Here is a 27,873-nt window from a genome sequence, read left to right on the forward strand (position 1 = left end):
TTGAGTACAGGACACAAACGCGAACGCACACGCTTCGATTGTGGGCGCTGCCACGGGAAAACAAAGTTGATCCAGTGCCTCCTAACCGAAAAAAATTGAAAATAATTGCTAAAAACGGAGAGTATGTGAAAAATGCTGAAAAACGCGTGGTGGTGAAATAAGTCAAGAAAAAAGGAAAATTACTGGCGTAACGGGCAGTTTTTTTTAACATGCTCGAAGGGAGCAGCTTTTCAGCATGCGCCACGCATTTTTTGGGTGTTAAATGCTCGTGTATCTGTCGGTTTTTGCGCGCTTAGCTCTGCGGCGGCATTAATACACACGCACACATACCCATATACAGGACGAAATCCTGCCAGGATATATGCGAGTGTGTCTGTGTGTGAGACGCCGCTCCGTTAGTTTTGCGCGCGTGTTAGTCTACCCGCTTTTAGTGTGCAAATCGTTTAATTTATGAGCAAAATATATATTTTTATACGCATTTCTCGTGCATTCCCGTTTCGTTTTCGCATTCGTTTCGTTTCGTTTTCGATTCCTCGTTAATTTGCCGTTCGCCTTTCGAGCCCAATTCGTACTCCTCAATTATCAACAGCGGCAGGAGCAGCAACAACAAGGAGTTCCAAAGTTTCACCTTTCCCACACACACAGACCCAGACACACATACATACAGAGACACATTCGAGGCCACAGGATGTCTTTTTGTGTATCCTAGAGTTATTTTGAAAGCAGCGCGTGTAGCAGAAAGAAGGAATAAAAAAGCAGCAGGAGTTGGTGCATGCGAGAGAAGCGAAGGATTCTATTTAACTCGGAAAAAGTTTTAGCGCCTTGGACTTTTTATGGCTCTTCTTTTTGGCCTCCACTCCTTGGCTTTAATCAACTTTTTTGGAGTGCAGCAAAATTGGCTAAATTTCATAATTGGCAACAAAAAATGGGCAGGGAAAAGTTTTTAAAAAGTCATTTAATGAAAACAAATGATTTAAAAAATAAGGAGATATTAATTTATTCATTTTTAATCATTTTTAACTAGGAATTGAAATATTTAAACATCGTATCATATGACTTTAAATGGAAATTCACGTACATAAGCTTAAATTACATAAGCTTAAAAAAAACAAAGGAAAATGATAGTTTAGTATTCTTAAATTTATAAACATGTATAAAAAAAAGACGAAGGTTATTATTTGATAGTATTTCGGCATATGTATAAGCATTTCATCATTTATAAAACTTTTTACACAGGAAAAATGTTTGCTTATTTTTTTTACACTTAAAGGCAATCTTGACTAACTGTTTCATTTTTCTTTTTTCCATTTCAAATGTTGCCCTTAAAAGTTTCCGGAAAACTCTCACAGAAATTGCAATCCTTAAACTTTTGATTGCATACTTTTAGCAGCAGAGCAGCAGTAAAAAATATCTAGATATTGATTGCATTATTTAACCTCTTGAACCTGCAGTATAAACAATTATTTATGTCTGTCAGCAAGGGATTTTCTTTTAGCGCAAATAAAATTTTGATGACTTTTTTAGAGAGCATTGTTTGTTTGTCACATTTATAGTGGAAAGAAGAGACAACGTAGATGTTGTATATTAAGAGTAGTGATAACAGAAGATTTAATTTATTTTTCTTTTTATTGGAAAATATCAATAAAGTTTTCCTGATTCAACTGACGTCGACTTGCCAACTACTCGCCATCTGAAACCCAAAGATAAAATTCAATTTAAGCAAAATCAATACTGAAAATCAACAAATGAAAATATCAAAAAGAGTGGCGCATAATTTAATTTACCAGCGAACAACTACTACCACGAAAAATCCACTGCATAAATCCCGCGATAAGCGCACGCTAAACCCGACTGCAACCAACCAAAATACAAGCGATACAAAATCAACAACAATTTTTGGAATTAATTTTATTTGATGCGCGCGCTCATAAAAATTTACATAGAAAGCGGCATAAAATAAATACACCCAGCCAGAAAGAACGCGAGCGACAGAAGTGAATTGGTTAACCATGGAAAAGGCGTAACTGGCAACTGCTGACCCAGGCCCTATAACTTTAGGTTAGTATGTCGTCGCTGTCTTACTGACTTTGGACTCCTGGCAGGGGCGACCATTTGCCTTTGCCTATGCCTTTGCTTCCTTTTCATTTAACGTTTTCCCATTTTATTTTGAGCCTCTCTTTTTTTACCCAGTACTTGTAAAGTTTAAGGTATACCAATTAACCTTTTGTTTTAAAGGAAAAATGGATCTCGATTTGGGAATTTCAAAGAATATTAGGTTTTATTTCTTTATTTTTATATATGGTTCTTTGACTTTCACTACTAATAATAAACAGCAACTATAGTTTCAAGCTTTTTTTTTGGACACCCTAAAGTCTAACTCTTAAGATTTATTGCAATAGTAGTAAAAAACAAAAGGTGTATTTTTTCTAAAATATTTGCCATGTTTTCTCGTTTGGCTTGTATTAGTATTAACAATTGTTTGAAAGAATTTTAGTAGACTCTTACAATGATCCTTATACATATGTTTCGAACACCTTGATTAAAATATCAAGAGTTTGTTTAAGGTTTTATAAATTATGCTCTGATATAATTAACAATTATTATTTCAGACCATTAAGCAAGTTTTAGAATGTGAATGTGATTTAAATTAATAAAATGAAGAGTATTGTGACATACTGGGTATTTAAAATTTGCAAGTTACTTCTTTCCGTTTTGTTTGCTGCTGTGCGTTGCTCGCTCGTTTTGTTTATCCTTTGGCCCCGATCAAATAGGCATCATTTGCCTGAAGGCATCTCAAAAAAGGAAGGAAAAAGGTCCGCGACCGCATCCACCGCTCCGCCGTCGCATCCGCATCCACATCCTCATCCTCATCCGCATCCGCATCCGCGTCCATGTCCGCAGCAGTGACAGCAATTTGAGCGACAGACAGTTGATGACTGTGTTGACAGGAGCGGGGAATCTCCGATATGGAGCCGGGAGGTCGGGCCATCTCCGGCCATCTCGGGCCATCGTTTCGCTATATCCCAGAGTCCTGGGCGATATTAACCCTATTTTTGTCGTAAATTAATTACGACCAGCAGATGGTGGGAAGTGGGCGTGCGTCGGGTACGGAAATAGGCACGCACAATTTTTATGAAATTTAATATTGAGCGGTCAAAGCGAAAAGGAAAAGATAGAAGGTCTTTATAGCTTGTGGATGAAGATATAATCTTAATAGTTTGGGTCTATGATAGTATACGGGGTGTTCTTTATCTCACATTTATGCATTGGAGCATAAAGTGTTAAGCTAGGCATATTGTTGTTCATAGATATCACTAATAAAGCACCTTAAGTAATGAAATCATAAAATACTATTTATATATTATCCTGAAGCCCATTTTTTCATTCAATAAATTTCGGTTTGCTCCCTGAATAAAAAATCAATATGAGTGCAGTAGGACCTTTATATGGCCACAATTTACTAGATTGCTTCACCCATATACATATATGGTCGATCCAACATATTTTAATGCGAGTAATATTTCAATGGCAACCCAAAAGGTTGGTCATTTATTTTATTTTGTTTGTTTTCAATTTGTTGGCCACTTCAGTAGTTGGTTTCTTACGCAGCTCACTCGTTTGCCCACACTCCCATAATTCGAGGCCATATATCATGGGATCCTGCGACTTCCGGTTGTCGCTTTTGGCATTTTCCATTCCCACTGTCTATTTATAGGCGCCTCTCACGCAGACACCACCACTCCCAATCCTTCAGCGCCTCCCACAATGCAAAGAAAATTGAAAAGTAAAATATGTGTATTTTTTTGTATTTTCTTTCCACTCGGACCTATGGTGGCTTTTTTCTGTCGACGGTTGTGAGGGAGTAGGCCAGTACTAGTTCTCGCTGGGCTCCACGTGCAAGACCTCAACTCAACCATACCCTAAATCTCCCTTCTCTTTTTTTTACTCAGGACATACAGGTTCGGTGAAAATTATAGATATTTTGAGACATTTCCATTATTTTAAAGAAAAAATTTTCAAATTTTAAAGCCTAAATATATCAGCAATCATCATATTTTTAAAGACTTATAAAGGAATTTGAAATAATTTAAGTTTTAGTTCTGATGAGGGAATTACTTTATGCCCAGTTTATATAATTAAACAGATTTTTTAACCCCTAGTTAAGGGAATAAATATTTCATTAATTCTATGTGTTAATAGCTAACTTATGACTAAACACAGTTACTTTCCTAATAGCTAGTATTTTAGCCGCAGCTGTGGCTGGTATTGTGTGGAATTTATTGAATTTTTATTGGATTTCTGTGCCAGGCCGGGCTGGCTGCTGTGTACTCGTTAGGCGTGGCATAATTCATTATGTTGACTCACCAACACCCAATCCCACTACCACACCAGAATCCTGGCCACGGAGTCACCCCCTTTCGACAGAAGCCTCCACTAATGACGTGCCGCGTGCTTTGCATATTAATGCACAAAACGGGTATGCAGCTCAATTTGCGATTTAAAGAGCCTGCGACTGGCATCGAAGGATTTAGTAATGTTTTTCTTGTGAAATGGCGAGAGGTCCTTTTCAAGGACACGCTCTGTGATTAGCGCAGGACCGAGACGGCTTTCGAAGGGGAATTATTACGCTGCAAAGATCAAAACCGGATTGCCAGGCCACCGAACTGCCAAGCTCACCTTTTCATATCAAAGCAAAGCAATTTTGGGCAGTCAAATATGTGTATATACATATGTATGTATAGGAATCAACCACCCTGCAAAGTTGTCCTTGGCGTTGTGTTTTTGGATAACATTTCCAGAATATACTCATTTAATTAAGGAAAATTGCCTATTTAAATTAAGGAAGCAGACAGAAATGTATATTGAAAACTTAATGTCTCGCAATCCATTTATTCTAAACTATATTGTTGAAAATTCTGCTGTAATTTTATGTCAACCATTTTATTTGATCATTTTATGTTTGATTTTAATTATAGGCTTTTAATGTTTTGAATAAGTTAATGGATAAAACATTATTGCCCAAACAGTTGAAACACTATTGTGACTTACATATATAAACGAACAGGCTTTATATATAAATGTTTTTTTTAAATGTAAAATAGTTTTAAAAAAATACAAATATTTTAGTTTATATATAAAAAATTAGCCAAGCTGAAAAAGGATCTTCCAAAATGTGTAATATTTTTAAATTAATGCAACCAAATAAGGTTTTTATGTTTTTCACTTGAATACAAATTAGTATTAACTTTACTGAAACATGTTTCATATTTTCTTAAGCTATTTCAAAGACCAGAATATTTTAAAAATGTGATTAAATTTACTTAGAATTGGTTTGTGTCTGCCATAATCTCAAATTAAAATCGTAGTGAACTGGTCTAATTGCTGGGCAGCGATCTTCCAGCTCGTTGCTTAACCAAAGCGAAGCTATCTGCAACTTCCCGTTTTCATGCATGGGTATTTACATATCTGGCTCTCCGTTTCCATTTCCATTTTGCTGGCAAACTTTTGCCTTTGGCCAGAACTTTTGCTCAGGCGAAAAGTTTGCCCAAACACTGGCTCCACTGTCGCCTGGATAAAAGTTGAGGGATGAAATGGGTAATATCGCAGTTCCCTTCACATTTCTAAGCAAACGTTTAATATTCACGCTCGAGCGCATTTCCAGCGGCGAAGGGTGGTATGAAAATGTGTGAACTGTTTGACGCTTATCTATATGCCTTGGCGTTTTGACCAAATTTTATTGCCTGTTTCCAGGCCAAACGCTTCGTTTCTGCTCAAGTGAACCCGGTCGTAATGTTCCGGAGCTGCTGTTCTGCTGTTCCGCTGTTATGCAATTAGCCACCGCCCAAAAGTCCAGGAAGGATGTCCATTCCTGTGATGATGCCAAAGCGGTGTTCATTACTGGCTTGTTGCCATATTAATCATACGCCATGTTGTGCGCACAAGCGGTGTTAATTAAGCCCGGTCTCATGTCAAGCGTTTAAGGCACTTTAAATGCAATTTCGAATTACTATTACTTGTGAGAAACGCCGCTTGTTTACATACCCAACAACATGGAACACCGACCGTTTTCCTCCTCTGTCCGAAGTGTCCAGAGTGAAAACACGGACTTCAACTCGGACGTGGCCTGCAATTGCGATTCCTCTTTGGTGTTCGTGCTGCGTTCCTGATTTTCAGTCTGGTCTGGCTTGCAGCTTTCATTCAACTTTCATGCGAACATTTGTTTTCCCTCCGCCTGCTTTTCCTCAATTTTTTCTCTATTTTTCCTCTATTTTTTCTGCTAAGGCCAGTTAGTCGCTGTCTCAGTTTCTATTCTACAGTGGTTTGATTTACCAATTTATTTCGGTGTCGGTTTTTGTATTTCCCAGTAGTACTAGTTCTATAAATATTTTACAGTCCAAAAAATTTCATTTAAATAAATAAATGTCAATTGTGTTATAAACTAAGTTATAGTGACCGATTTAAAAAAAGAGTTAAGATTATATGGAAATACATGGATTGAAACATTCCGATGGATTACATGTCAGAAAATTTGGTTTTAAAAGGACATTTTCTTTTGGTGTGTTCTCAAGATATTTAATTACGACACCAAATTAACAATTAACTTAGATATCATAAATAATCTATTTTTTCTGTAAAGTTTAGACCAACATTACTTAGCCCAACATTATTTACCCCATTCTTTTAAACACCTAAACGGTAGATTTTAAATATGTAAATATTTCTGGGACACCCCCGATAGTTAAAAACAAAGTTTTCTCTGTGTGAATAAGGTAAAGCTTCACCTTGCTGTGCCACCTCCCACATCGATATTAGTTGCCTTGTTTACAGACACTTTTTGTTGACATGAAGAAGTTTCCCGGGACTTTATGCTTTAGTAGTCACTGTGCCGAAGACCAGAACAGTGCCCATCTAGGGCCCGACGAACCATCAACGGAAGTGCTCGTCGCCATTTTTAGTGCACTTCTTGAAAGTGCGCACATTTCCGTTTGGCATCAATGATTCGGACCGGACCCCACCCACTTTATTGGCCACATCTCCACCCACTTTCCATGTCCTTTATGTCCTGTTTCTTTACCCGCTTTGCCCGCTGGCTGTTTTGGCTTCACTTTTGCTGATTTTAATTTTGGTAAAAGTTGTCACATTTGATTTTTGGCAATTGTTCGGTTTTATGTGCGCTAGTCTCCGCCTTATTCTGTTTTTTTATGGCGCTTTTTATGTGGTGCCATGTCGCTGTTGCTTTGTTTGGACTCACGGACAGCAGTTGGCTTTATTGTCTTGGCCCCCGATTCATCCCAGAATTTGGGGTCAGGGAGCAGGGCGAATACAGAATAAAATAGAGAATGGAAAGGAAAGCAAAGGAATGGAATGCCTGTTGCACGTCGAGAAGGGAGATGGAAGTGAATTTCTTAAAACAAAAGCGGTGGTGAAGAGATTGGAAAAGCGAAAAAAAGTTTGGCAGCATTCGAAGGATTCATTGTCTGTCTGGCTGAGAAGGGGAACTAATTAGCCAGAGATTGTAATTTATATCTTGTATGGATTTAATTTGGATTTGTTAGTTTGTAATGAATGTTTGGAGTGCAGACAGAAAGAAAAATGTTAGGATAGGTGGAATTTGATTGACTATTTATACAAATTAGTTAGAGATTAAAGATAGGTGTTGCGATAGGTCAAAACAGTTTCACAATTCAAATACTTTTCCATGACTATAATTTGTAAATATACAAATTGAGTGATAAATAATGCAATCAATCTAACCAAATAAATACAAATTAGTTTACGGCCTATACAGAGATGGGTTACTATCTCGAAGGCCTTGCAGGCTGCCAATAATGCTATTAAACTGTTATCCCACTTAAATCAAAATCATGTTATGTAACAATCTATAAATTTAATATACTCAAACAAATCGTAAATGCTTGGCTAACACTTGAAGCAAGGCAAACTTGTTTACCCATTCACCTCGGTAATCTGGCTGCATTGTCATTGATATCGGATCATCTAGTTACCCATTGTCCTGCATAATAATGGTCTTTAGAGCTGCTTTAAGTGCCCGCCCATCAGTTGGGGAAACCTCTGAGATATTTATGAACTGCAATTTCTTATGCAATTAAATGTGGCCTTTGAGTCGAGCCATAGCCATCCACCGCCCACTTGACATTGCCATGGCCACGGAGGCTGAGCCTCAAATGACATCAGCTGAGAATGGGAATTTCCCCGTGCTTTTCCGGGCCCCCCTGCCACTCGTTTTCCCTGTTCTGTTTGCCGCTTGACTGCACTTTGGATACACATATTGGATGCATGTTGTACACAGCTCCGATTCGCCCGGGAAAATGGGACAGGATGTGGGGATAGGACGGGCTGCACAAATAGAATGAATCGAAATAAAATCAAGTGAAATTTGAACTTTTGTGTGAAAGCGAAAATGGAAAAAGGCGTTGTTTGTAAATAGCAATCGAAACAGCAATCTGAGCGACACTTTTTCACGCTCCTCCAAGCGAAATAAACAGGAAAATGTATGCCGACCATGTATTTGATGTGACCAAATTTAAGCACGTTTACATCCGGTACAGTGGAGCTTGGAAATGTAGAGCAGGGGGCTAACGATATGTATATTAAAGAAATATTTGTATCTCTTTCTCCTTTCAGGTTATAAATAAATATAAAAGGGATTTAAAATTGTTACTTGGTTTGGTAGGGAGATAAAAAAATTGATCATAAATGGTTGATAAAAAAGCAGTTACATAATGTATGAAATGTGTGAAATAAACAAAGTATTTCCTAGATCATTTTATTCCACTCCCATTAAACCTCTAAAGTTATTACAAATATTTGATAACAAAATAATAAAAAACAATGTAATTTGAAATTAATAAAATAAAGGACATTTTTTCAAAGAATCCTAAAAGTATTCATTTAAATATTCGAAAGGTCGACCCCCTTTCTACCTCACCCAACGGCCTTTCTGCTAAGGCCAACAACAAAGCTAATAAAATGCTATGACCTCGAAAAGTTCAATTTTGTTGCTGTATATAAACGTTGAGTGTGCTTGACAATTTTTCACTTCAAGCAACAAATTATGCCGTAGCATAACATTAGGCGCACCCACACACATCCGCAATCACATGGTCCTTCGACATTTTGAAGTGAACCTTAGCCGGCGACCCCGCCCACCCCCCTGGCCAACAGCCCCTTTTCCGCTTGTGCGTGCCAAGCCGACTCGGTAGCGACTTTATCTAAAAGCGCACTTAGCCCAAGTAGGCCAAGTAGATTACGGCCAAAGAGCCGCTTGTCTATGGGGGCATATATACTTGTACTTGTACATAAATACACTATAAGTCTGCCCACGCACAGCCGCCCGGGGAATGAATGATGAATAATCGTAATTTGGAAAATGTTTATCCTCCATATGGATATTTTTACTAATTTTAGACATCATTCATTATTCAGATAAGCACATTGGATGGGTACTTTCACTTTTTTGTCGAATTAATGTTAAATTTATTCTCTTTAATTATAGACCCTGTTTGAAATAAAATTGATAAAATAAATGAAAGTGGTATATACTTTCTTACAAAAATAGAAAAAATTTTTTTTTTTTATAGAGCTGTATAGTATTTTTTAATAATTTACAAAATCGGTTTCTTTTAAAACATAAAATGATATATTTTTAAGCTTGTGTTTTACTATAATAACTTTAAAGTTTTTCTAAATGTTTCATATAAAACAGAAAAAAGCTATATAATCTTGCTATTATGAACATTTGTGTTATATCAAAGAGATAGCAATCAAATCGTTAGACAGCCTTTCAACAATCTAGAAAATCTATTCAAAAATGGGATTTTAAGGTCGTGTTTTTAATGATATAAACACTAGCAGCACTTGAGTAAATTGTGCATGTAAACACTCTCCACAAGAAATAAAAAAAAGAATTTGGGCCATGCGGCAAAAAAAGCAAGGAACAACAAAGTGCGGCGCCAGACCCTGAAAAGTGATTAAAATGATTGTTGTACAACAATGTCCGCGTCCTTGTAAGGGTTTTGCAGGCACCCTTCACCCACTCCTTCCCTATTGCCAAAAAATAGCGCAGCCATTACAGTGCTGTCTCTACTTTACAATTTTGTATTCCTCTTTCATTATACAGTGTTAGCTGGGAAATTGGAATTTGCATGTACTTAATTTTTGCCCGAAAATAAAAGAATGTAATTTTTATGAACTCCGAAATGTTGGGAAAAAGTTTAGCTAAAGCAGTAGCAACAAACATTTAAAGTCTAAGGAAAAATAAATGTTTTTAAGCAGAAAATAAAGAACTAATTTTTGTTTGATTATATTTACAATCCTTATATACTAATACAGATAGAGTAAAGACATTTAAATAAAAAGTTATTCAACTGAATAAATGTAATTAATTGGATGCTTAAAAAAGAATAAAATTAAACTTTCTATTTCTAAACAGTATAAAACCCTAGAGTCCACTGTATTTACATAGAGTAGGTATCTATATAAATGGCTGAATTTATCTAGAAAAGCCTAATTGGAAAAGTGTTTTGGGACTGGCACTCGAAGCTTTTAGCCAAAAATGTCCCGACAAAGGCACAAGGGAAGCGATTTCAAGCGATGTTGTCTGATTTGTTGGCTTTTCGGTGTTTTTTTTGGGTTAGGGGTTTGCAAAGTAGGGGGCGTTGGGTGGACCAGTGGGTGGTCCAGTGGGTGGGAAGAGCAGCTTGAGCTGACTTAAGCAAAGCGGGACAATGGAATGCTGCGGGTGCGAGTTCGAGACCGACGAACAATTTGTCCTCGAGCCTGTCAGCGGCACTCCTTATTATGCCTCTCCTTCTGCAATTGCTTTGCTTGTTGCTCTCTCATTGTTTAATTGTTAACCATTTTGTGTGTGTGTGTGTGAGTGTGAGTGTGCGTGTGTGCGTCTGTGTGTTGTTGTGCGGCTTTGTTGCATTGTTTGATTGTTTCACGCCCGAGCTTTGTCCCTCATTCTGTGCGTGTGTGCGAAATAACATTTGTCTAATGAAAAGCGCTCTTGTCTCTCCCTTCCACCGCCAACCCCCTGTCTCGCTCGCTCCCCGTCTGGTCGGCTTTTGCTATTTTTAGCTCATTATGTTGCCATGGCCCAAAGGACATTACATCCTGAGACACGCCTTAGGAACGCAGGACTCATCTTCACTCAAATGTATGAACTGACATGTGTGGTTTTCCTATTATGTCTCTTGTTTTACAACATAATGCCCCCGAAATTTCAATGCTTTGTTTGACCTGTGTATAGAAACTAATAAATAATATATTGTTTTACTTATTAATTAGTATTACATTCTGATTTAAACAGTAATAAGAGTAATTCTCTAAGATTTCCCAATTCTTTTTAAGATTTAATCAATTAAAATGGCCAACAAATTTATCAAATACGAATCCATTTGTTATATTTTATTTATTGATATACATATTCCACATCTGCATTGCCATAAAAGCTAAAAGCTTAAATAACTTTAATATTTAAGCCACCCTACTGCAACATGTATGTATATTAAAACAGTTGATAATAAATTCCAATCCTCTTATGAGTGGCATTTCTCTATCCGCTTGTCCATGATTTTGCGCAATTTACAAAGGCAGTTTCGACTCAAAATATGGTTTTGATTGCTCTGCAAACAGAATTAAAATAATTGCCAGAAAATATAAATATTCAACAGCTGGGAAATGATAAAATATCGTCCTGTTGTTTGCCCATAAAATTTGCATACACAAGTTGTCAAAATAGAGTTAAATAAAGAGGCTGACAGCAACCTCAACAAATCCAATTTGGGATTGAAATGCGGCCTGTGTGCCAACGGTCTGTGATTTGTGATGTTTGATTTGAGCTGCAGTCCCAAAAGCAAAGTCAAGATAGTTGGCCAATTGGGTTGTAACTGCAAACATGCAACTAGCAGGTGACAGGAAGTGGAACATGAACACGACACGGCAGCAACTACACCCGAAATCTGGTTAATTGAAATACAGAATGGCCGACAGGGACATTCGCCCGGATTCAGATACAGATACAGATTCAGATACACCCATTCAGAGATGTGTACATTCTCGCATCCTTAGCGCATTAGCTGCAGTTGAGCGAGTGTCAAGGTGAGGCCAGGTGAACCCAGCCAGGCAGAAAACAGGCAGCAAAAACAGGGCGAAGCTGGAAAAAACTTGGCATCGCAATAGTTTAGTACCCATCCACACTGAAAGTAACATGCAGCAAACAACTTTATGTATTCGGTGACACTAGAAGGTTATTTCAGGTGGCCCCCTTAGCTGACTTATTTATATATTTATTTATTTATAATAAGTATTATACCCAAATTTAAATCCAAATGGTGTGCTTTCTAATAGTAGTTATACTTCAATAATAATCAGTAATAATATAAATATCTTAATGTTTTTGAATACGATACATAAAGTATTATAAGAAAATTAGATAAAGTTAAAATAATTTTGTATGATTCTATCTATTTATGAGCTAACACTATTTATGATCAACTATTTTTGCTGAATATTTATTTTAAATGAAAGCCCCAATTTTATGGTATAATTTTAATAACATTAACTTAATAATAGATAACAAAATATACAATTGTTGCACACTTAATTAAACAAGTTACTTCGTTAAATTACATTTTAAACCAAATTTCTTAAGTCGATTTGTTAGTTTGCCATCCTAGAGGAAATGCATAATATATATTCGCCAACTAGAATCATTAAAAAAATGTAAATTAAGGAATCTTGTCTTAAGTGGACCCCAGAGAATATATTTTTTTCTGTTTGTCCTTACTCTTCCTTTGGCTGCTGGCATATGGCCAAATCACGTAATCACAACTTGTTTATGGCGCATGTGCCAACTATTCCCGACTTTCACCTTCGCCGCGTCCCTTCAGATCCGGACCCTCCTCCGAAAAAGAGACCTCCGTGCAGTTGCAGCCATGAAAATTAATTTCAATTAGCGGAAATTGTTTTTACACCTGTTTGCCCTCCGGCACATAGAAGTCGTCCAAATCGTTTGGCCAATTTGCGGCCTGTCATCGCGAATTGACGGGCTAATACCGCACTACATATCCCCTCCAGTGCACTGGCTGTGCGAATTCATAAATCAGAATTGCAAATTGGCAAGAGCAGCAGCAGCGGGAGCTCGACCACAAAAAAAAATTATAGCATACCGCCGGGCGACACTTGAATGCAGCAAACGCAAAAGCAAAAGCAATGGCAAATGCCACGCCCAGTCCCTTGGGAACTCGTATCTAAGCTAAGCAAATTCTTTTCGCACTGGTTTCATAGTTGTGGGAGTGGCGGAATGCCAAGCAAAATTGCACACAAGTTTGTCTGCTGAGCTGAGCAATTTAAAACGATTTAATTGCAGCTTCATGCTGCACAGCGGGTTGCCCGCCCCATAAACCATAAATTGTGTTTCAGTTTTTCCATATATACAATGTTTTTATAAAACAGTAGTCAGCTGCAGCTGAATTTTACTAAAATAACAAAGGAAAAACATTATTATGGCTATGCATTCAGTTAGTTATTGGATTCAAATTATTCTTATTATTGACTATTAATTATGATTGCATAGATAGTGAACTAATAATTTAAATCAGTACTATAGACAAATTTATTTGTTGTTAATCACCATTTAAAGTGTTTATTTCTTGAATATTTGAGAGAATGGGAATTTCAAACAGGAACATAAATGGAAATAGAACAAAAAGAAATACCAAGCGCGAATTTTAATAAAAGCAGTCACTCAGGCACTCACTTGTGCTGTAGTATTTTGTCGAATTTATTTTGGTCAACTTCAAAAATTGAATATGACAATTTCAAGTGCAATAAATATTTTAGTTTTGGAATACTTTATACACCACCACCTCCCACATAATTGAATTTCGGCATTCCACTTTCAGCGGACGTTTCTTAATTAATTTCCAATTGGCGCTGCCATAAAAATTGTCGTTTCGCGGGGGCGTTGTCGAAATGTCAGTGTGGGTTTTGGATTGCGTTGGAGCTCCTGATTCCGATTTTGATTCCGATTCTGGTCCCTAGACGAGAGTTTGATTGTGGGCCTTTTAATTGGCGCTGTGGCAATCGGCATAAATTTGTTTAGCGAGTGCAGTCAAAATTAATTGAACATGCATGCGCAATATGGGTGACTCAAAAAATATTTAACCGCAAATATTTGAAGAGTAATTGAAACGGTCATGTCAATCGCTTACAGTCCATTTAATTGTGTTTATTTTGTAATTCATAATTTTTTCTGGTATTTACCCAATGTATTTTCAACGTTGGCTTACATTTAACGGAGGCCTTTTATTTTTTGAGTCAGTTTCATAAACGTATATAAAAACAATACAAATCAATCGATTTTAATGGGGCTTATTACGACTAACGTATTATAAGAAGTTAACAAGCAGAAAATTTTATTCAAGATCAGATAAACGTTTACAAATGTTTGCCATATTTTCCTTCTAGTTTAAATAAGTTCTTAAAGTCTATATATTTCTCTAATAAAGAAATCTCGCGATAAAAGTCACAAACATTAGTCTTCTCTATTACACCTTAACTTTTCGAAACTATCCTCTTGAAATTAAATTTAAGCCTAACTTCCGAATGGAATAAATTCACACTCGAATAAAGGTTATATTGTTATATCTTATTTTAAAACAAATACAAAAAAAACTTTTAATTTATTTTCTGACTAAGCCGCAACTAAACAAGTCAAAACTTTTCTAATTTTTGCAGATGAGCGCGCCACTGTGCCACAATTTCGGTTTACACCTGTCGAAGCTGCCACTCCCACGAGGAACTTTTTCTACCGCACCAGAAACAAGAACAAAAACGAGAGTAACCACAACAAAAAGCGCCACAACAAGAAAAACAAAAAGAGCAACAACATCAGTGATATGGAACTGTGCATAGCAACAAAGTCAAAAACGGAAATCGCTCAGAGTTCAATGCAGCAAAGCAACTACTATCAAAAGAAATGCCACCAGAATCAAACAAATACTCAAGTACAGAGCACTCAGCAAAGCAATTGCAGCAGCCACAGAGATCGAGACCACCTGACAAAGCAGCAACAAAACCAACGAACAAATAGTGCAACAGCAACATCATCACATTTTAAGAGCAACATCAGCAGCAGCACCAGCAGCAACATCAGCAGTAGCTACATTAACATCAACAGAAAAAGCAGCAAAAACAGCAGTAAACCCAGTAGAAGCACACAATTAAACACACTCTATTCGCTGCTGGTGCTTTTGATAGTCGGCCTTGCCACCGCCGCAGCCTCCCCCAGCCCACATGCCACCCCCTTTTCCCGCGAGAGCAGGCGCGATGCTCTTTTGGCCTACTACAAGCGCGCCCACCTGCAACAAAGTAGCGATGCCCCGGCCCCTGCCCCTGCCTCCACCTTCCTGGGGCACAAGCACCAGTATCACCTGCATCACGACGCATCCGGCCTTGACTTTGACGAGCTAACGCCCACCGTCAGCGTTGTGTCCGTCCTCAGTCGGGCGGAGCGTTTTCGATTGCGTAAGCGCAGTGCCACCCCCACAACGCCAGCAACTGTGGCGGATACGGCGGCAACATCGCCAGTTGCCGCTGCCACATCGCCACCTGCAGCAGCAACACCCAAAACGGAGGAGAAGTGCGAGCCAAAAGTACTGGAAACGCAACCCGATGAGCCGGTAAGTCCTTCTTTTATATCATAGTTATTGCTATGAGCCAGATCTCTTAGGATCTTTGACCCACTGTTCTCGTTTTTATTTCAATAGAACTTTGCCAATTTGTGTAGTTTTATTTGCAAGTATACAAACGACAAGTGTAACATTTTTGATAAAGAACTTTTAAGGCCAAACATCTTCCGTCTTAAAGAAATTTAGTCCTTAATTTTGTTTTTTTTTTAGAAGGCAAATTTGTGGTTTTTTTATGAGTCATTTTCGGTTAACATATATTTTCAAAGGTTTGATTATCTTAACGTTGTTGAACTCAATATTATTTAAACAAAAGATGATTGTCTCAAGGTTAAAAATAAGCAAATTCTTTTCTTCTATAACTTCTTCAATTGAGTTTTCCGATTGCCCCTCTAGTTCATAAACTGTACCCATTTTGTTTAACTTTAGAACTGCTGAAGTATAATTTGTTAGCTAAGAGGACGGGTAAAAGTTTCAACTTTGCACTTAGTCACGAGGACTACTTAGATCAAAAGCAATTCCATGGAGCAGCAGGAGCAATAAGCAAGCGTACAATTTAGTGCCCCAACTTTTGAAGCAATCAAAGAAATGCAAACGTAAACTGAAAGGATTCTAGGGGGGGATTCACCTTCCGACTGCCTTCATAACTTTTGACGGACATTTGTGAGAACGAGTGCAGCTTGCACTGCATCGATCCAAGGCAAAGACAATTAACGACAATTTACGAAATTGCCAACGCTGCACTGGCGAATAATCAATAAAATTGCTGAGATAGCAACCCATATAATGTGTTCTGGGTGCTCCTTCATTTTCGGTATCCTCTGCTTTTTCCTGCTGACACAAATCTCTGCGCAAATCTGTGCTTCTTTTCCGTTTTCACCTCCCCCACCTTGTTGATTGTCGAAAAAAATATTACGCATACGCCATGGCTGACGCAAGTAGAAAATGGGCGGAAAGTTTCCCTTTTAGCAGGGGCGTCCTTTACACAAAAACCGCGGGACTTTGGAAAGAGTTACGGCCTGTCTTGACAGCAGTTCATATGTGGTGCCTCCGCCCACCTCGTCTAGTTCCTTTATTTTAAGATTCTGCCTCTTAAACAAGTTAATTACGAGATGCTAATGAAGTGAGCAGAATATTCAACGTGGCGCCCTAAGATCACTGGCAAAAAAAGTGGAATTTAATTATATTTTATTCATGGATTTTAAATTTAATCATTTACAGCAGAGTTGCTTTTTTAATACAACTCTTAGTAAACATATTTTAAAATAAAATCTTAATTTTTTATTGAATTTCTTTAAAATGTATTATCAATCCACTTATTTACCAAAGCAAAATATATATACAAAGCCAGTTTTGCACTGTGTAAACGTGTCTAGATCTTTATTAGCCTCACACTCGCTAAGGGATTGAATTAATTGAATAAGTTGATATTTCTTTCCGTGTGCGCATCACAATATTTTAATTGAATTTGCATGACAATTGCAGCCAAGGACTTTAAGCCAGTCCTCGTCAGCAGGATTTTCTCCCACTGTCTGCCAGGCGGTTCCTTGAGATGCTATTTTTAGTCCGCTTAGCGAATCGAGAATAAATATTCAATGAGTCGGCGGTGTAAACAGAGTCCAATACATGACGTGCACGAATCGATTACCCGACTAAGTTTCCTCTGACGCAATCGGGACCTTTGTGTAATTAGAAGACAAACAATGAGCCGAGGGCAGGAAAATCAACAACGGAAAAATAAAATGTGTAGCATCCTCGGAGCGATTTGAATCTCGAGTGTGGCCAGATAAAAAAATAATAAATAAATGTGGTGCACAGCAACAGCAACAGCAGCGGCTGACAGCTGCCAACTTGGGCATTATCCTGGCCATTGTGGCCCCCAGTCGTCCTGTCTCGCTCCTGTGCCCTGCGGTCAACGGCGAGCGCCTTGTCGAATGCCTGTCAAGGATTATTGTTGCTCCTGTTGCCGCTGGTGCTGCTCATGTTGTTGCTGCTGCTGCTGTTGCTGTTGCTGCTGCCATGTTGCTGTTGTTTTGTTTCGCTTCCAGCTGGAGTGTGTCCGCCCTGCCTTTTTCTCTTCGCTTTTTCTGCGTGTGCGTGTTGTTTTGCTAACAATGCTGAAGCTGCAAAGTTATTAATAATTGTTTTATATATTACATTTCGTTTGCGATGCTGGACACGCATTTTGCTGCTTAAATTGAACAAATGTTGCCCACTTTAAGCCCATATTTAAGGTACTTATTTTGCTAATACCTTTAATATGTTGTGTTAGAAATTTAAGATTTTAGAGAAACTAATAAATATTTAAGAGATATTTAAAGGGGTTATATTTACACTTTTTAAAGATATAAATAATATTTAAGACAGCAAAATATATTTTTTTGGGCAGTTAAATTTTAAGTGTAAATGAATAGACGCATAAAATAATTTTTAGATACCTAATCTTTTTGGGCTATAATATTGAAGATAAGTTTCACGAATCTTACTATTACATTTAATATGACTGCAATTTACCAAAGAATCTGAGTTAAATATGGAAATAATATGAATACCATTTAAAAATTTTACAAACGAAAAAACACAAGCAATTGGGATAAACTTTAATTACTGCACAATTAATATGTGTTCGCTTGGATTAATGGCCACTTTTTTCTGATCTCCCCACAAACAACTACGCTGCCAACTAATTTGGTTAACATTAAAGTTTGCCAACTCTGCGTTTATCATTTATGGAGACATAAATTTAAAAACCATTGCCACTCAACAGAATCATTTATGTTAATCCGATAAATAAAGCACACACACACACACACTGCGGACTTCCGCAGCAATCAGCTTATGTCATTCGCCTTGTCGTCCTGAATAATGTAATGAATGCAGGCGGGTACAGTGAAGCCTGTCAGTAGTCGCCGGGGTGTGAGTGTGCGTTCAGGATAGGCAGAGTGTCAACAGCAGTTGAGCCAAAGACCGAAACAAAACGAAAAAAAGGAAAAGAAAAGGAAAGCACTGTCTGACATATTTTATTCATTAAGCACAAAACATAGAAAATAAAAGGAAGTACATGCAAATGACAATGAGGAAGCATACAGTTACGCCATGTAAATATTTTTATGGTCATAAGTAGGAATTTTGTACATGCCAATGCCGGAAAATGCAGATGGAAATGTGGGAGAGGCGGGAGTGGACATTAAAAAGCCAGTAAAACGCGCTTTACTGATTTCATTTGGCAGCCGGGAGGCTGTATTTGCGTGTGTGTTGGCCAGACTCTTGGCATAGTTGCTCACACACACGCACACTCGTTCCGGCCATGTTTGCATAAGTATGCATGTTTTATTGCACACACATTCGGTGTGTGTTTTGTGGCTCCTGCCGCTATTTACAAGTGTTTTTACATACATTTATACCCTAAATAAAGGGCCAGAGCGTAAGGATATATAAGTGATTGCAACCATTTTGTAAAAAATAACAAAGGATAAAAAGTACATGTTATTATTCATCACTTTGGAGAAAGATTTCACATTTCACCTCTTTGGAGTCAATGATTTATCACGACATAGAAAAAATAATTTAATCCTCAAACAAAATTGTTTCTAAAATTTGTTCCAATATATTTTTTAATTGTAAGGAAATTGAACAATAAGATATACTTCGTTAAATTAATATAATTTTGTTGGGCTTAAACTTGTAAAGCCTAATAGAAGTTACCAAAGCTGTAACTCTTATTTACGAAACTGGCTTCCCAATATTTAACCATGCTTTTCTAGTACATGTGAGAGTATATCGAAGGTTTATGATTATGGTCACACCGCATATACACGAGTGTTTAGAACACTCCACTCCATCATAGCTTTATCTGGGAGTAGGTCGGCTCCGCTCTCATGCCATTTCTCCTGGTACCTTACACTGATTGCTTTTACCTCGATATGTTCATTTGGGCGTTAGATTTGCATGCATATATGCAAAACGAAAAAAAAGCCACACATACACACACGATGGAGAGCATCCACAAACATTTGTATATTGCTGTTGCTTGTTGGCAATTTATTTGGGGCTTTGGTAGCGTATACGCAACGTGGTCGCCCAGCAGCAGGAGCCCTGCTAATGGGAAATATTTGTTTTAAAAGCCAAAAGGTGCCGGCCCAACTACATGACTCACCCGCAGACAACATGTCCCGCTCCCCTCTGTTGGCTCTTCCTGTGGTTACTTTTGTTTCCCAAAGCCATAATGATGTCATCAAAGTTTCCCCTCAGCCACCCTTCCTTTTTTGTGCGTAGATCTCGAGAGCTTCTTGTAACGTGTAAATTATGTACAAACATTTGGTCGGTTAAGAGCAGAACAAACTCGGATTAAAAACATTTCTGCAGTCCCACAGCCTGGGGAGGGCATTAAATCCTATTATTTCCGAGTCGGAACAAAACTTTTGTACTCCTTGGCAAAAGGTGTTGCTGTGAAACGTGTCCTGTGCGCCAGGTGAATAATTAATGGTCCCAAAGTCAAGGGAAATGTCCATGTAGATGCCAGCCTGGTCACTTAAATCACGCGGCAGCCGATGCGTATACGTAATTTTTCGGAATACCACATTTTCATTCACAAATCACACGATTTCTACTGTCTTAACAGTCATTTAAATAACTTATTTAAGCATTTTCCATTTTCAATATTGGCAATACATTTGCTTTGGTAGAGTAAATATATAATTTATGTATTTATGGGTTTTCTTTTTCTCATGTTTAGTTTTCTCTGGCTATTGAAATTTATATACCCTTGCGGAGAGTATTATAATTTCAATTTAGTTATTTCTAAATTTCCGATGGCTTGTAAAAAGGAGACCCTCAATTGTACTTCTAGACTCCATAACTTTACCAAATTAAATACGATACCTTAAGATACCAAATACATACATCTAAAGACTTGTTGTTTGATTCTCTTAAATCTTTTTATGTTAGCTATAATTAATTAACCTTGCAGAGGTTATGAAAGGTTCAGTCAACAGTAATATTCCGGAGATGAAATAAAATAAATAAAAATTTTGATTTATGATTTACCAGAAATTAATTGTAATCTGTTTTATATGAATTTTGCAGTTTTACGACTACACAGACATCGCCGAAGATGCCGCACGCCAGTTTATTGAATTTTTATCGAGTAAATTCCCAAATGCCAACACACCGATTACCATCGATGAGGCGACACGTGCGGAAGTGAGTCGCCGGGCCAATGGAATCGCTAGCTATGCCCTCAACGAGGACGACAATCTCCTGGCCTTCGCCATCGCCGCGCCCAGCATCCACACGGTGGTCGTTAAATTCAAGGATAACGTTACGGTATGCACTCGCTAATCAGCGATAATGGATCCCAGTTAATCGGTTCTACTTATTGCAGATACCACCGAATCAGGTGCGCAATAAGGCATATTTGGGTTCCTACTGGCGGGAGTTGGGGTAAGTGTGCTAAGGAGTTTTGAATGATTTGTATACATTTAAATTGAAGGAGCCACACAACAGTTCTTATTTTAGTAGTTTAACATAATTATGCAGTTTAAATTAAAAATACAAATTGCCTCTAAAAGCTTCACACAAATACATTCTACATAATTAGTGAAATGCGCCTCACTATCAACAATTCAATTGGACTAATCCTTTAAATACATATGCCTTTAATTATGAAGCTTAACAATAAACAAATAACACTAAATGTCGAGATTATTATAATATAGCCTCTTAATTTGAATAGCCAATTTATTTCAATAAGCTTTCGAGTCTTCGTATCCTTTGACCTAACATTAAAGATATGCATCGCTAAATTTAAATAGCTTCCTTACTTTGGACCACTTGTACACACAGCACTCATATGCATAAGCCGTATTGCTCTTGGAAAGTTGCCCATAATTGTTTTGTTTCCCCGTTTACAGTGCGGCCTGGAACAGCACGGACGGCACTCAGGAGTGGGGGGCCCCGTTTCGCGACTGCAACCTGTTGACGCGCCGCTGGCTCTGGCCATTTCGCATATCCTTCAGCGAGCATAAAATCAAGTGAGTCGAATCAATATATACAAGGATATAAGGACGGCTTGTAATTTATGGTGAATATTTTTAGAGTTGTGGCGGCTGCCTTTATTGCCGCCGACGAGGATGTGTGCAACGATGGCCTGGAGGAAGTTTTCGGTCGTCGTCATGGGTGAGTTATTTGCCAAACTTTATCTGCAAAAAACGTGATAATGGAAAACATTATCCTTTCAGCTGCGATCGGAATACAACTTTCTGCCTGCTCACCGAGAACAAACCCGCCGCCACCCGGGATGTGTACACTTGTTTGTGCCGCGAATCCTACTACCTGCCCAACTCCACGCTCCAGGGATTCCGTGGCGATCGGGTGGAGCTATCCGAGGGCTACGACAACTACTCGTGTATTCCGTGTCCCGGCGGATGCTCCAACTGCGACAACAACGGCGTCTGCCTCACCTTCCAGGAGGAGGAGGTGCTCAACGTGGACGCCTGCCTGCGCCTCCTGGTGGCCATCGTCCTCGGTGCCTGCATCCTGTGCTGTGTCGTCCTAGGGGTGATTGTCTTCAGGCAGAGGAAGTGCAAGGTATACTTCTGTTTAAATTAATTAGGTTTATCGCAAATTTCAAAAAAAGTCGTGCTTAAAAATCTATAAGAATGTCGTTCAGTTTAATCTTATAAGAGCTTTAAATAGAAAATATTGAAAAGCCTATATTCCAAATCACTAAAGCTTTTCTGATAAAAATTACTTTACACAAGTTAAAAGGCTGCTTAAAAAACATTTTTCCAAGAAATTGAAATTTATATATTTTTAACACATAATTAAAGCTTTTATAACATTTAAGGGCAATTTAAAAATCTATTTATTTTTGAATTTTATAACTTGTGTTTCACTTTCTTTCTTAAGGAACAAACTTTCTAAATTAAAATTGTATTATATTTTTAGGCCATTGCCTCGGGCATGTGGACTGTGCTGGAAACAATACTGCTGGGCATTGTGTTACTTTATGCATCTGTGAGTGGTCCTTGTGATGTTCTTTCAACTGGTGCTCACTAACGTATGCATTCTGCAGGTTGCCGTCCATTTCTTTCCCGCCTCCACCGAGCGATGCCTGCTGGAGCCGTGGCTACGCGAGCTGGGCTTCATCACCTGCTACGGAGCCATCATCCTGAAGCTGTATCGCCACCTGGTGGACTTCCGCACCCGCAAGGCGCATCGCTGGGTGCTGCGGGATGTGGATCTGCTCAAGTATCTGGGCACCATGGTCTTCGCCGTCATCTGCTACATGGCCGCCTTCACGGCCTCGTCGCTGGACCTCCTGGAAAGTGCCCAGCTGGAGAGTCTCAGGGAAGCGGACACGAACACCTGCCACCCGCTCAAGTGGGAGCTGGTCACCCAGACCAGCGAGATGCTCATCCTCTGCTTCGGGCTGCACCTGTCCATCGCCAGCCGGAACGCCAACACCCAGTTCCGGGTAAGTTGATAGTTGGTAAACCCAACGGGTTGTGCTTGTGATGTATTGCAACCTTAAATAATGAGAATTTAGTCTGTATTAGTCTGGAAAAAATAACTGCATTTTAATATGTTTATAAATCAATTTATTATATATTAATATATAAATTTTGTGCAATTTTATATCAGGTCAAAAAGAAATCAGTTATTTTTATACCCTTGCAGAGGGTATTATAATTTCAGTCAAAAGTTTGCAACGCAGTGAAGGAGACATTTCCGACCCTATAAAGTATATATATTCTTGATCAGCATCACCAGGAGAGTCGATCTAGCCATGTCCGTCTGTCCGTCTGTCCGTCTGTCCGTCCGTCTGTCCGTCTGTCCGTCCGTCCGTTTCTACGCAAACTAGTCCCTCAGTTTTAAAGCTATCTGCTTGAAACTTTCCCAAAAGTTGTCTTTCTATTGCAGGTAGTATATAAGTCGGAACGAGCGGGATCGGGCCACTATATCATATAGCTGCCATATAACTGAACGATCGGAAATGCCATAACTTTGGTGTTTTTAAAGTTAGGAAGTTGGGATTTTCTATGAGTTTTATTTTTGGCCAATTAATCCGACCTACCGAATTTCATAAGGATCGGACGACTATATCCTATAGCCGCCATATAATTGATTGATCGGAAATGCCATAACTTTGGTGTTTGTAAAGTTATCAAGTTGGGATTTTCTATGGGTTTTATTTTTGGCCAATCAATCCGACCTACCAAATTTCACAACGATCGGCCGACTATATCCTATAGCTGCCATATAACTGAACGATTGGAAATGCCATAACTTTGGTGTTTTTAAAGTTAGGAAGTTAGGACTTTTTATGAGTATTAAGAATACACCATATGAATAATTTTGAAGAATATAATTTACAGAATATTCTGCAAGGGTATATCAACTTCGGCTCCGTCCGAAGTTAGCTTTCCTTTCTTGTTTTTCATTTGCATTTGTCTTTAACCGATAGTTACAATAATTACATTTACTTTCTATATATTTTAGATATTGTTTTGCAATGAATTTATAAGTTGCAATGTTCTGATAATATAGAAAATTTAAATCATCGATGCTTTGACTTGAATAATTTAGTGTATGCAAATAACAAATTAACCTTAAAGAAAAGCAGGTGTTCCTCTAAATTAAAAACATTATACTAGTACATAAGCAAACTGCAATGGGGTGAAATGAGTTAACCAGCTATTTCCTTTCGCTCCGCACAGGAACGACAATTTCTGGTGACCGCCCTGACGCTGGAGTTCCTGGTCTCGTCCAGCTTCTACTTTCTGCGCTTTGTCTACCTGCCGGAAATGAGTCCCAGCGCCATTTTGCTGGCCCTCTTCATCCGCTCCCAACTGACGAACAGCTTCGCCTTGGGTCTGATATTTGTGCCAAAGTTGTGGTATCAGCACAAGCAGGTAACCGACCTTAGTTCGAAGCATTTTAATTTACTTATTTTGTGATTCTTTGATTTCCTTGGTTTGAGTACGCTTTTTAGTTAAACACATTTAGATTTTGCTGGGAAACGTTGAGTCCTAGTTGGGCATTAAATATATATGCTTAGAGTATTCATCCCCGTTCACTTTGTGCTGTCTGTCGCTGGCGTGGTCGTCATTATCGTCAAAATCGTCATCGAAATCCGTATTTGGTATTGACATTGGTTGAGGAAACGATTTTTGTTACTAACTTGCCACCACAAAATTAAAGGGGAAACCCAACCGAAAGCTTTTTTGCTTTTGCTAAAACAATTGAGTTTTTCATTTGGTTATGGTTATTTTTTAGTTCATGTTCTGGTTTCATCGAGAAAATTAACATAATATTAGAATTAAGCTAACATTGAATTGAAACTTTAGTCAAGCTATGAAGTTGCTGCAAGTGTGTCTCGTTTTGTCTCAGAGAATGTTGTTAGCTCATATTATTTCTGCTTGATTCTATTGCACTTAAACTTAACTAGCACGCTTTTTTATTTGCATGTTTTGCATTGATTTTTGCATGTTTTTTTCCAACACAACATCTATTATAAACAAATGACAAAAATCGGTTTCCTATCTAAATCCAAAATATGCATACCAAAAATAAATCCAAACTAGTGTTTCCAAAATTCTTCCTCACTGTAATTTTCTTTGTCTTTGTGTCTCTCAACCAAATAATCTTTAACTAAAATGCTCTGTCTAAGTAGTCTTCTTATAGACAACGTCCATCTTTTTAATCTTTTGAGTTTATTTTTTGATTATTTTATTTCTTTTCATTTCCAGCACCACAACAGATAAACTCCCAACCAATAAGCACTCACATACATACATATATATATACATCAAATACATAGCCTCCAGCACAGGTCTACTCTATTTTATTCTATTATATTCCGTTTTTGCTCTCTCTTACCTTGAGTTCCATTTCCATTTCCGTTTCCGTTCTCCATTTTCCGTTTTACTTCCTGAGTGTGGTTTGCGGTGTTTGTTGCATCTTCATAGCTTGCAGGTTCGTTCGCTAGCGTATGATCTATCAATACGTTTACCTGTGGATGCTTTCAAGGGTACGTCACACGACGCCGGCCAGCGGCTGGGCGGAGGATATGCCGGGCTCTGTCTGGGCGATCCGGACATCGGGGAGCTGACCATATCCGAAATGAGTCCCGAGGACATACGCGCCGAACTTAAAAGGTACGTAAAAATAAGTACAAATCATATCTCTGTCTCTCTAAATTGTATTTCTTTCTGAATAACATCAGTAAGCTCAAGTTTTTGAAGCCATTTTTATGTTAATGACTTACTGAAATCTTCACAACCGGATAATTATTGCTATCATTGCTAAATTATATTAACAGTCTTTGTAATTCCAACAAAGTTGAAAAACACAATATTATTTTGTAATTTAAAGATAATTTTAAAAATATGAACTCTTTTAAAATAAGTATAGTCAATCATATTGTTTTTTAGGTAATGTAATAACCTTACCAGTACAACGACTATATTGTAGATTAATATAATGTTGGGTTTTTATTAAAGGAACAACATCTGTATTGTATCACTGATCTGCAAGGGTACTTCGAAATAATACTTAATACTCACTTTACCATTCCAGACTGTACACACAACTGGAGATTATGAAGAGCAAGACTCTGAGGCAGGACAATCCGCACATCAGCAAGCGACGTGGCGGACGCAAGGCGGGTCACCGTCGCTTCTCCCTGCAGGTAAGTCGGGGTCACCTCAGCGGCAGTGTAGTCCACCAGCCATAGTGCTCACTGTACATGACATCACCGAGGTCTTTTGGGGGACCGGGCTGTAGGACTGAATTACTCAGATCGATGTTGCTGTAACTCTTCAAACCGAAACCAAACCTTTTGCTGCCTATCCCCAGCTCCCTAGATCTTTCTCCCCCGTCTCTCTTTCCGTCTTTGACTATTTCTCTTGCTCCTCCAATGTGAACTCTCAGTATTGTTTGCCACTAATATTAATACATCTATAAATATCATTGTTCTTGTCATGACTATGTACAATATATTCGAATCCCACCACAACCAAACCAAACAAAACATTAACCACCAATGTTCAATGTAGAAAAAGGGCAGCAAGGATAAGGTAAGAACTTTCGGCCGCATTCTAGAATAAACCTAAAACCTAACCCCATAAATAATATCTGTGTTGTGACTGTAAACTAAACTCCCAAAGAAATCAAAAGAACTTTTCGCACGTTTGTCTATAAACTTAGACCCAAGTCCCCCGATAAAAACCCGAAACCAATTTGTGTGTCTGCGTGTGTGCATGTGTCCGTCCATAGATAGCACTCCATGTCTAATCCAAAACAGATTGCACACAAAACTACAACTAAACAAGAGTATCATAGTTGATAAAAAGTTTTCTAAGATGGCTGTTAACTTCGCAGGCTCTAAGTGCCAAACACCGCAGCAACAAGCATCATCAGGACATTGAGATCACCGAGGCGGAACCTTCCCGGACGCCCGAGGACTCCGTTTGCAGTGCCGAAGGACCCACAGACACCTATGCGGAAATATCGGGCGTATCACACTCAATGCTCTCCCACTCGATGGTCTCCCACTCCGTTGTCTCGCACTCAAAGTAAGGAAACCCCAACCGGGGAGTTCGAATCGCAGGATCATCAAGGATTAGCTAACCGATATTCCAGCGGTCAAAGAGATTTGTATATAAGTATTAAACGGTACGATACATGTTGGTATATGTAGATAATATGTATATGTATGTGAGAAATAGTTATTATATAGCGCAACAACACAAACAATAAAAGAATTACTTTAATTTCGAAAAGAAAGAAAAAACCAACAGGAACTTGAGTAGAGATGCATACACAAAATACAAACAATAACAAACATTACTTTATTTTTAAAGAAACGAAAAGGAAAGAAGAAAATGCAGTCAAGTTTTGTAAAATTTTGATAAATTTTTAGACGATTTTACTTTGTTGATTTCTCTCAGTCTTGAGTTCGATTAATTTCGATGATAGGATCACTGATAGATCAAAGTTGTACGAATGGTAGAGCGGTAAAACAGAGCCCACCTGTGTAGGTAACGATAAAACTGTATAAAACAAAGGCCACAAGCATTAAGAAATATAATCCTATTCCTATGACACGTGTTTTTGTTTAAGTCTTAGTTCCTCGATAGTTACTAACACTCGA

The 27,873-nt window shown here is 38.2% G+C and overlaps 1 protein-coding gene across 6 annotated transcripts; it reads left to right on the forward strand.

Annotated features, from left to right (window-relative positions):
• On the forward strand, positions 1-27,403 carry LOC108050316 (probable G-protein coupled receptor 158). 6 transcript variants are annotated; one of them, XM_044459698.1, is made up of 15 exons: positions 1-121; positions 1,648-2,058; positions 14,767-15,710; positions 20,802-21,041; positions 21,100-21,158; positions 21,629-21,748; positions 21,813-21,893; positions 21,956-22,304; positions 22,665-22,733; positions 22,792-23,193; positions 24,437-24,631; positions 25,695-25,876; positions 26,298-26,409; positions 26,777-26,797; positions 27,102-27,403. In XM_044459698.1, exons 3-15 carry the CDS (start codon positions 14,928-14,930, stop codon positions 27,297-27,299), a joined length of 2,811 nt encoding a protein of 936 aa, XP_044315633.1. In that variant the 5' UTR covers positions 1-121; positions 1,648-2,058; positions 14,767-14,927; the 3' UTR covers positions 27,300-27,403. The 6 variants fall into 6 exon arrangements, with proteins under 6 accessions (XP_044315633.1, XP_044315636.1, XP_044315635.1 ...); XM_044459701.1 differs by having other exon boundaries at positions 25,749-25,876; XM_044459700.1 differs by lacking the exon at positions 26,777-26,797.
• The last annotated feature ends 470 nt before the right edge of the window (positions 27,404-27,873 follow it).

Source organism: Drosophila rhopaloa, unplaced genomic scaffold, assembly GCF_018152115.1.
Source record: "Drosophila rhopaloa isolate 14029-0021.01 unplaced genomic scaffold, ASM1815211v1 contig_2, whole genome shotgun sequence".
In the NCBI taxonomy this organism is placed as follows: Eukaryota; Metazoa; Arthropoda; class Insecta; order Diptera; family Drosophilidae; genus Drosophila; species Drosophila rhopaloa.

Bases quoted from the DNA above. Each gene is read 5' to 3' on its own strand.
- LOC108050316 (XM_044459698.1), top strand. From the start codon at position 14,928: ATGGAACTGTGCATAGCAACAAAGTCAAAAACGGAAATCGCTCAGAGT. The intron at 22,305-22,664 runs GTATACTTCTGT...TTATATTTTTAG, and splicing joins TCAGGCAGAGGAAGTGCAAG to GCCATTGCCTCGGGCATGTG. The intron at 24,632-25,694 runs GTAACCGACCTT...CATAGCTTGCAG, and splicing joins TGTGGTATCAGCACAAGCAG to GTTCGTTCGCTAGCGTATGA.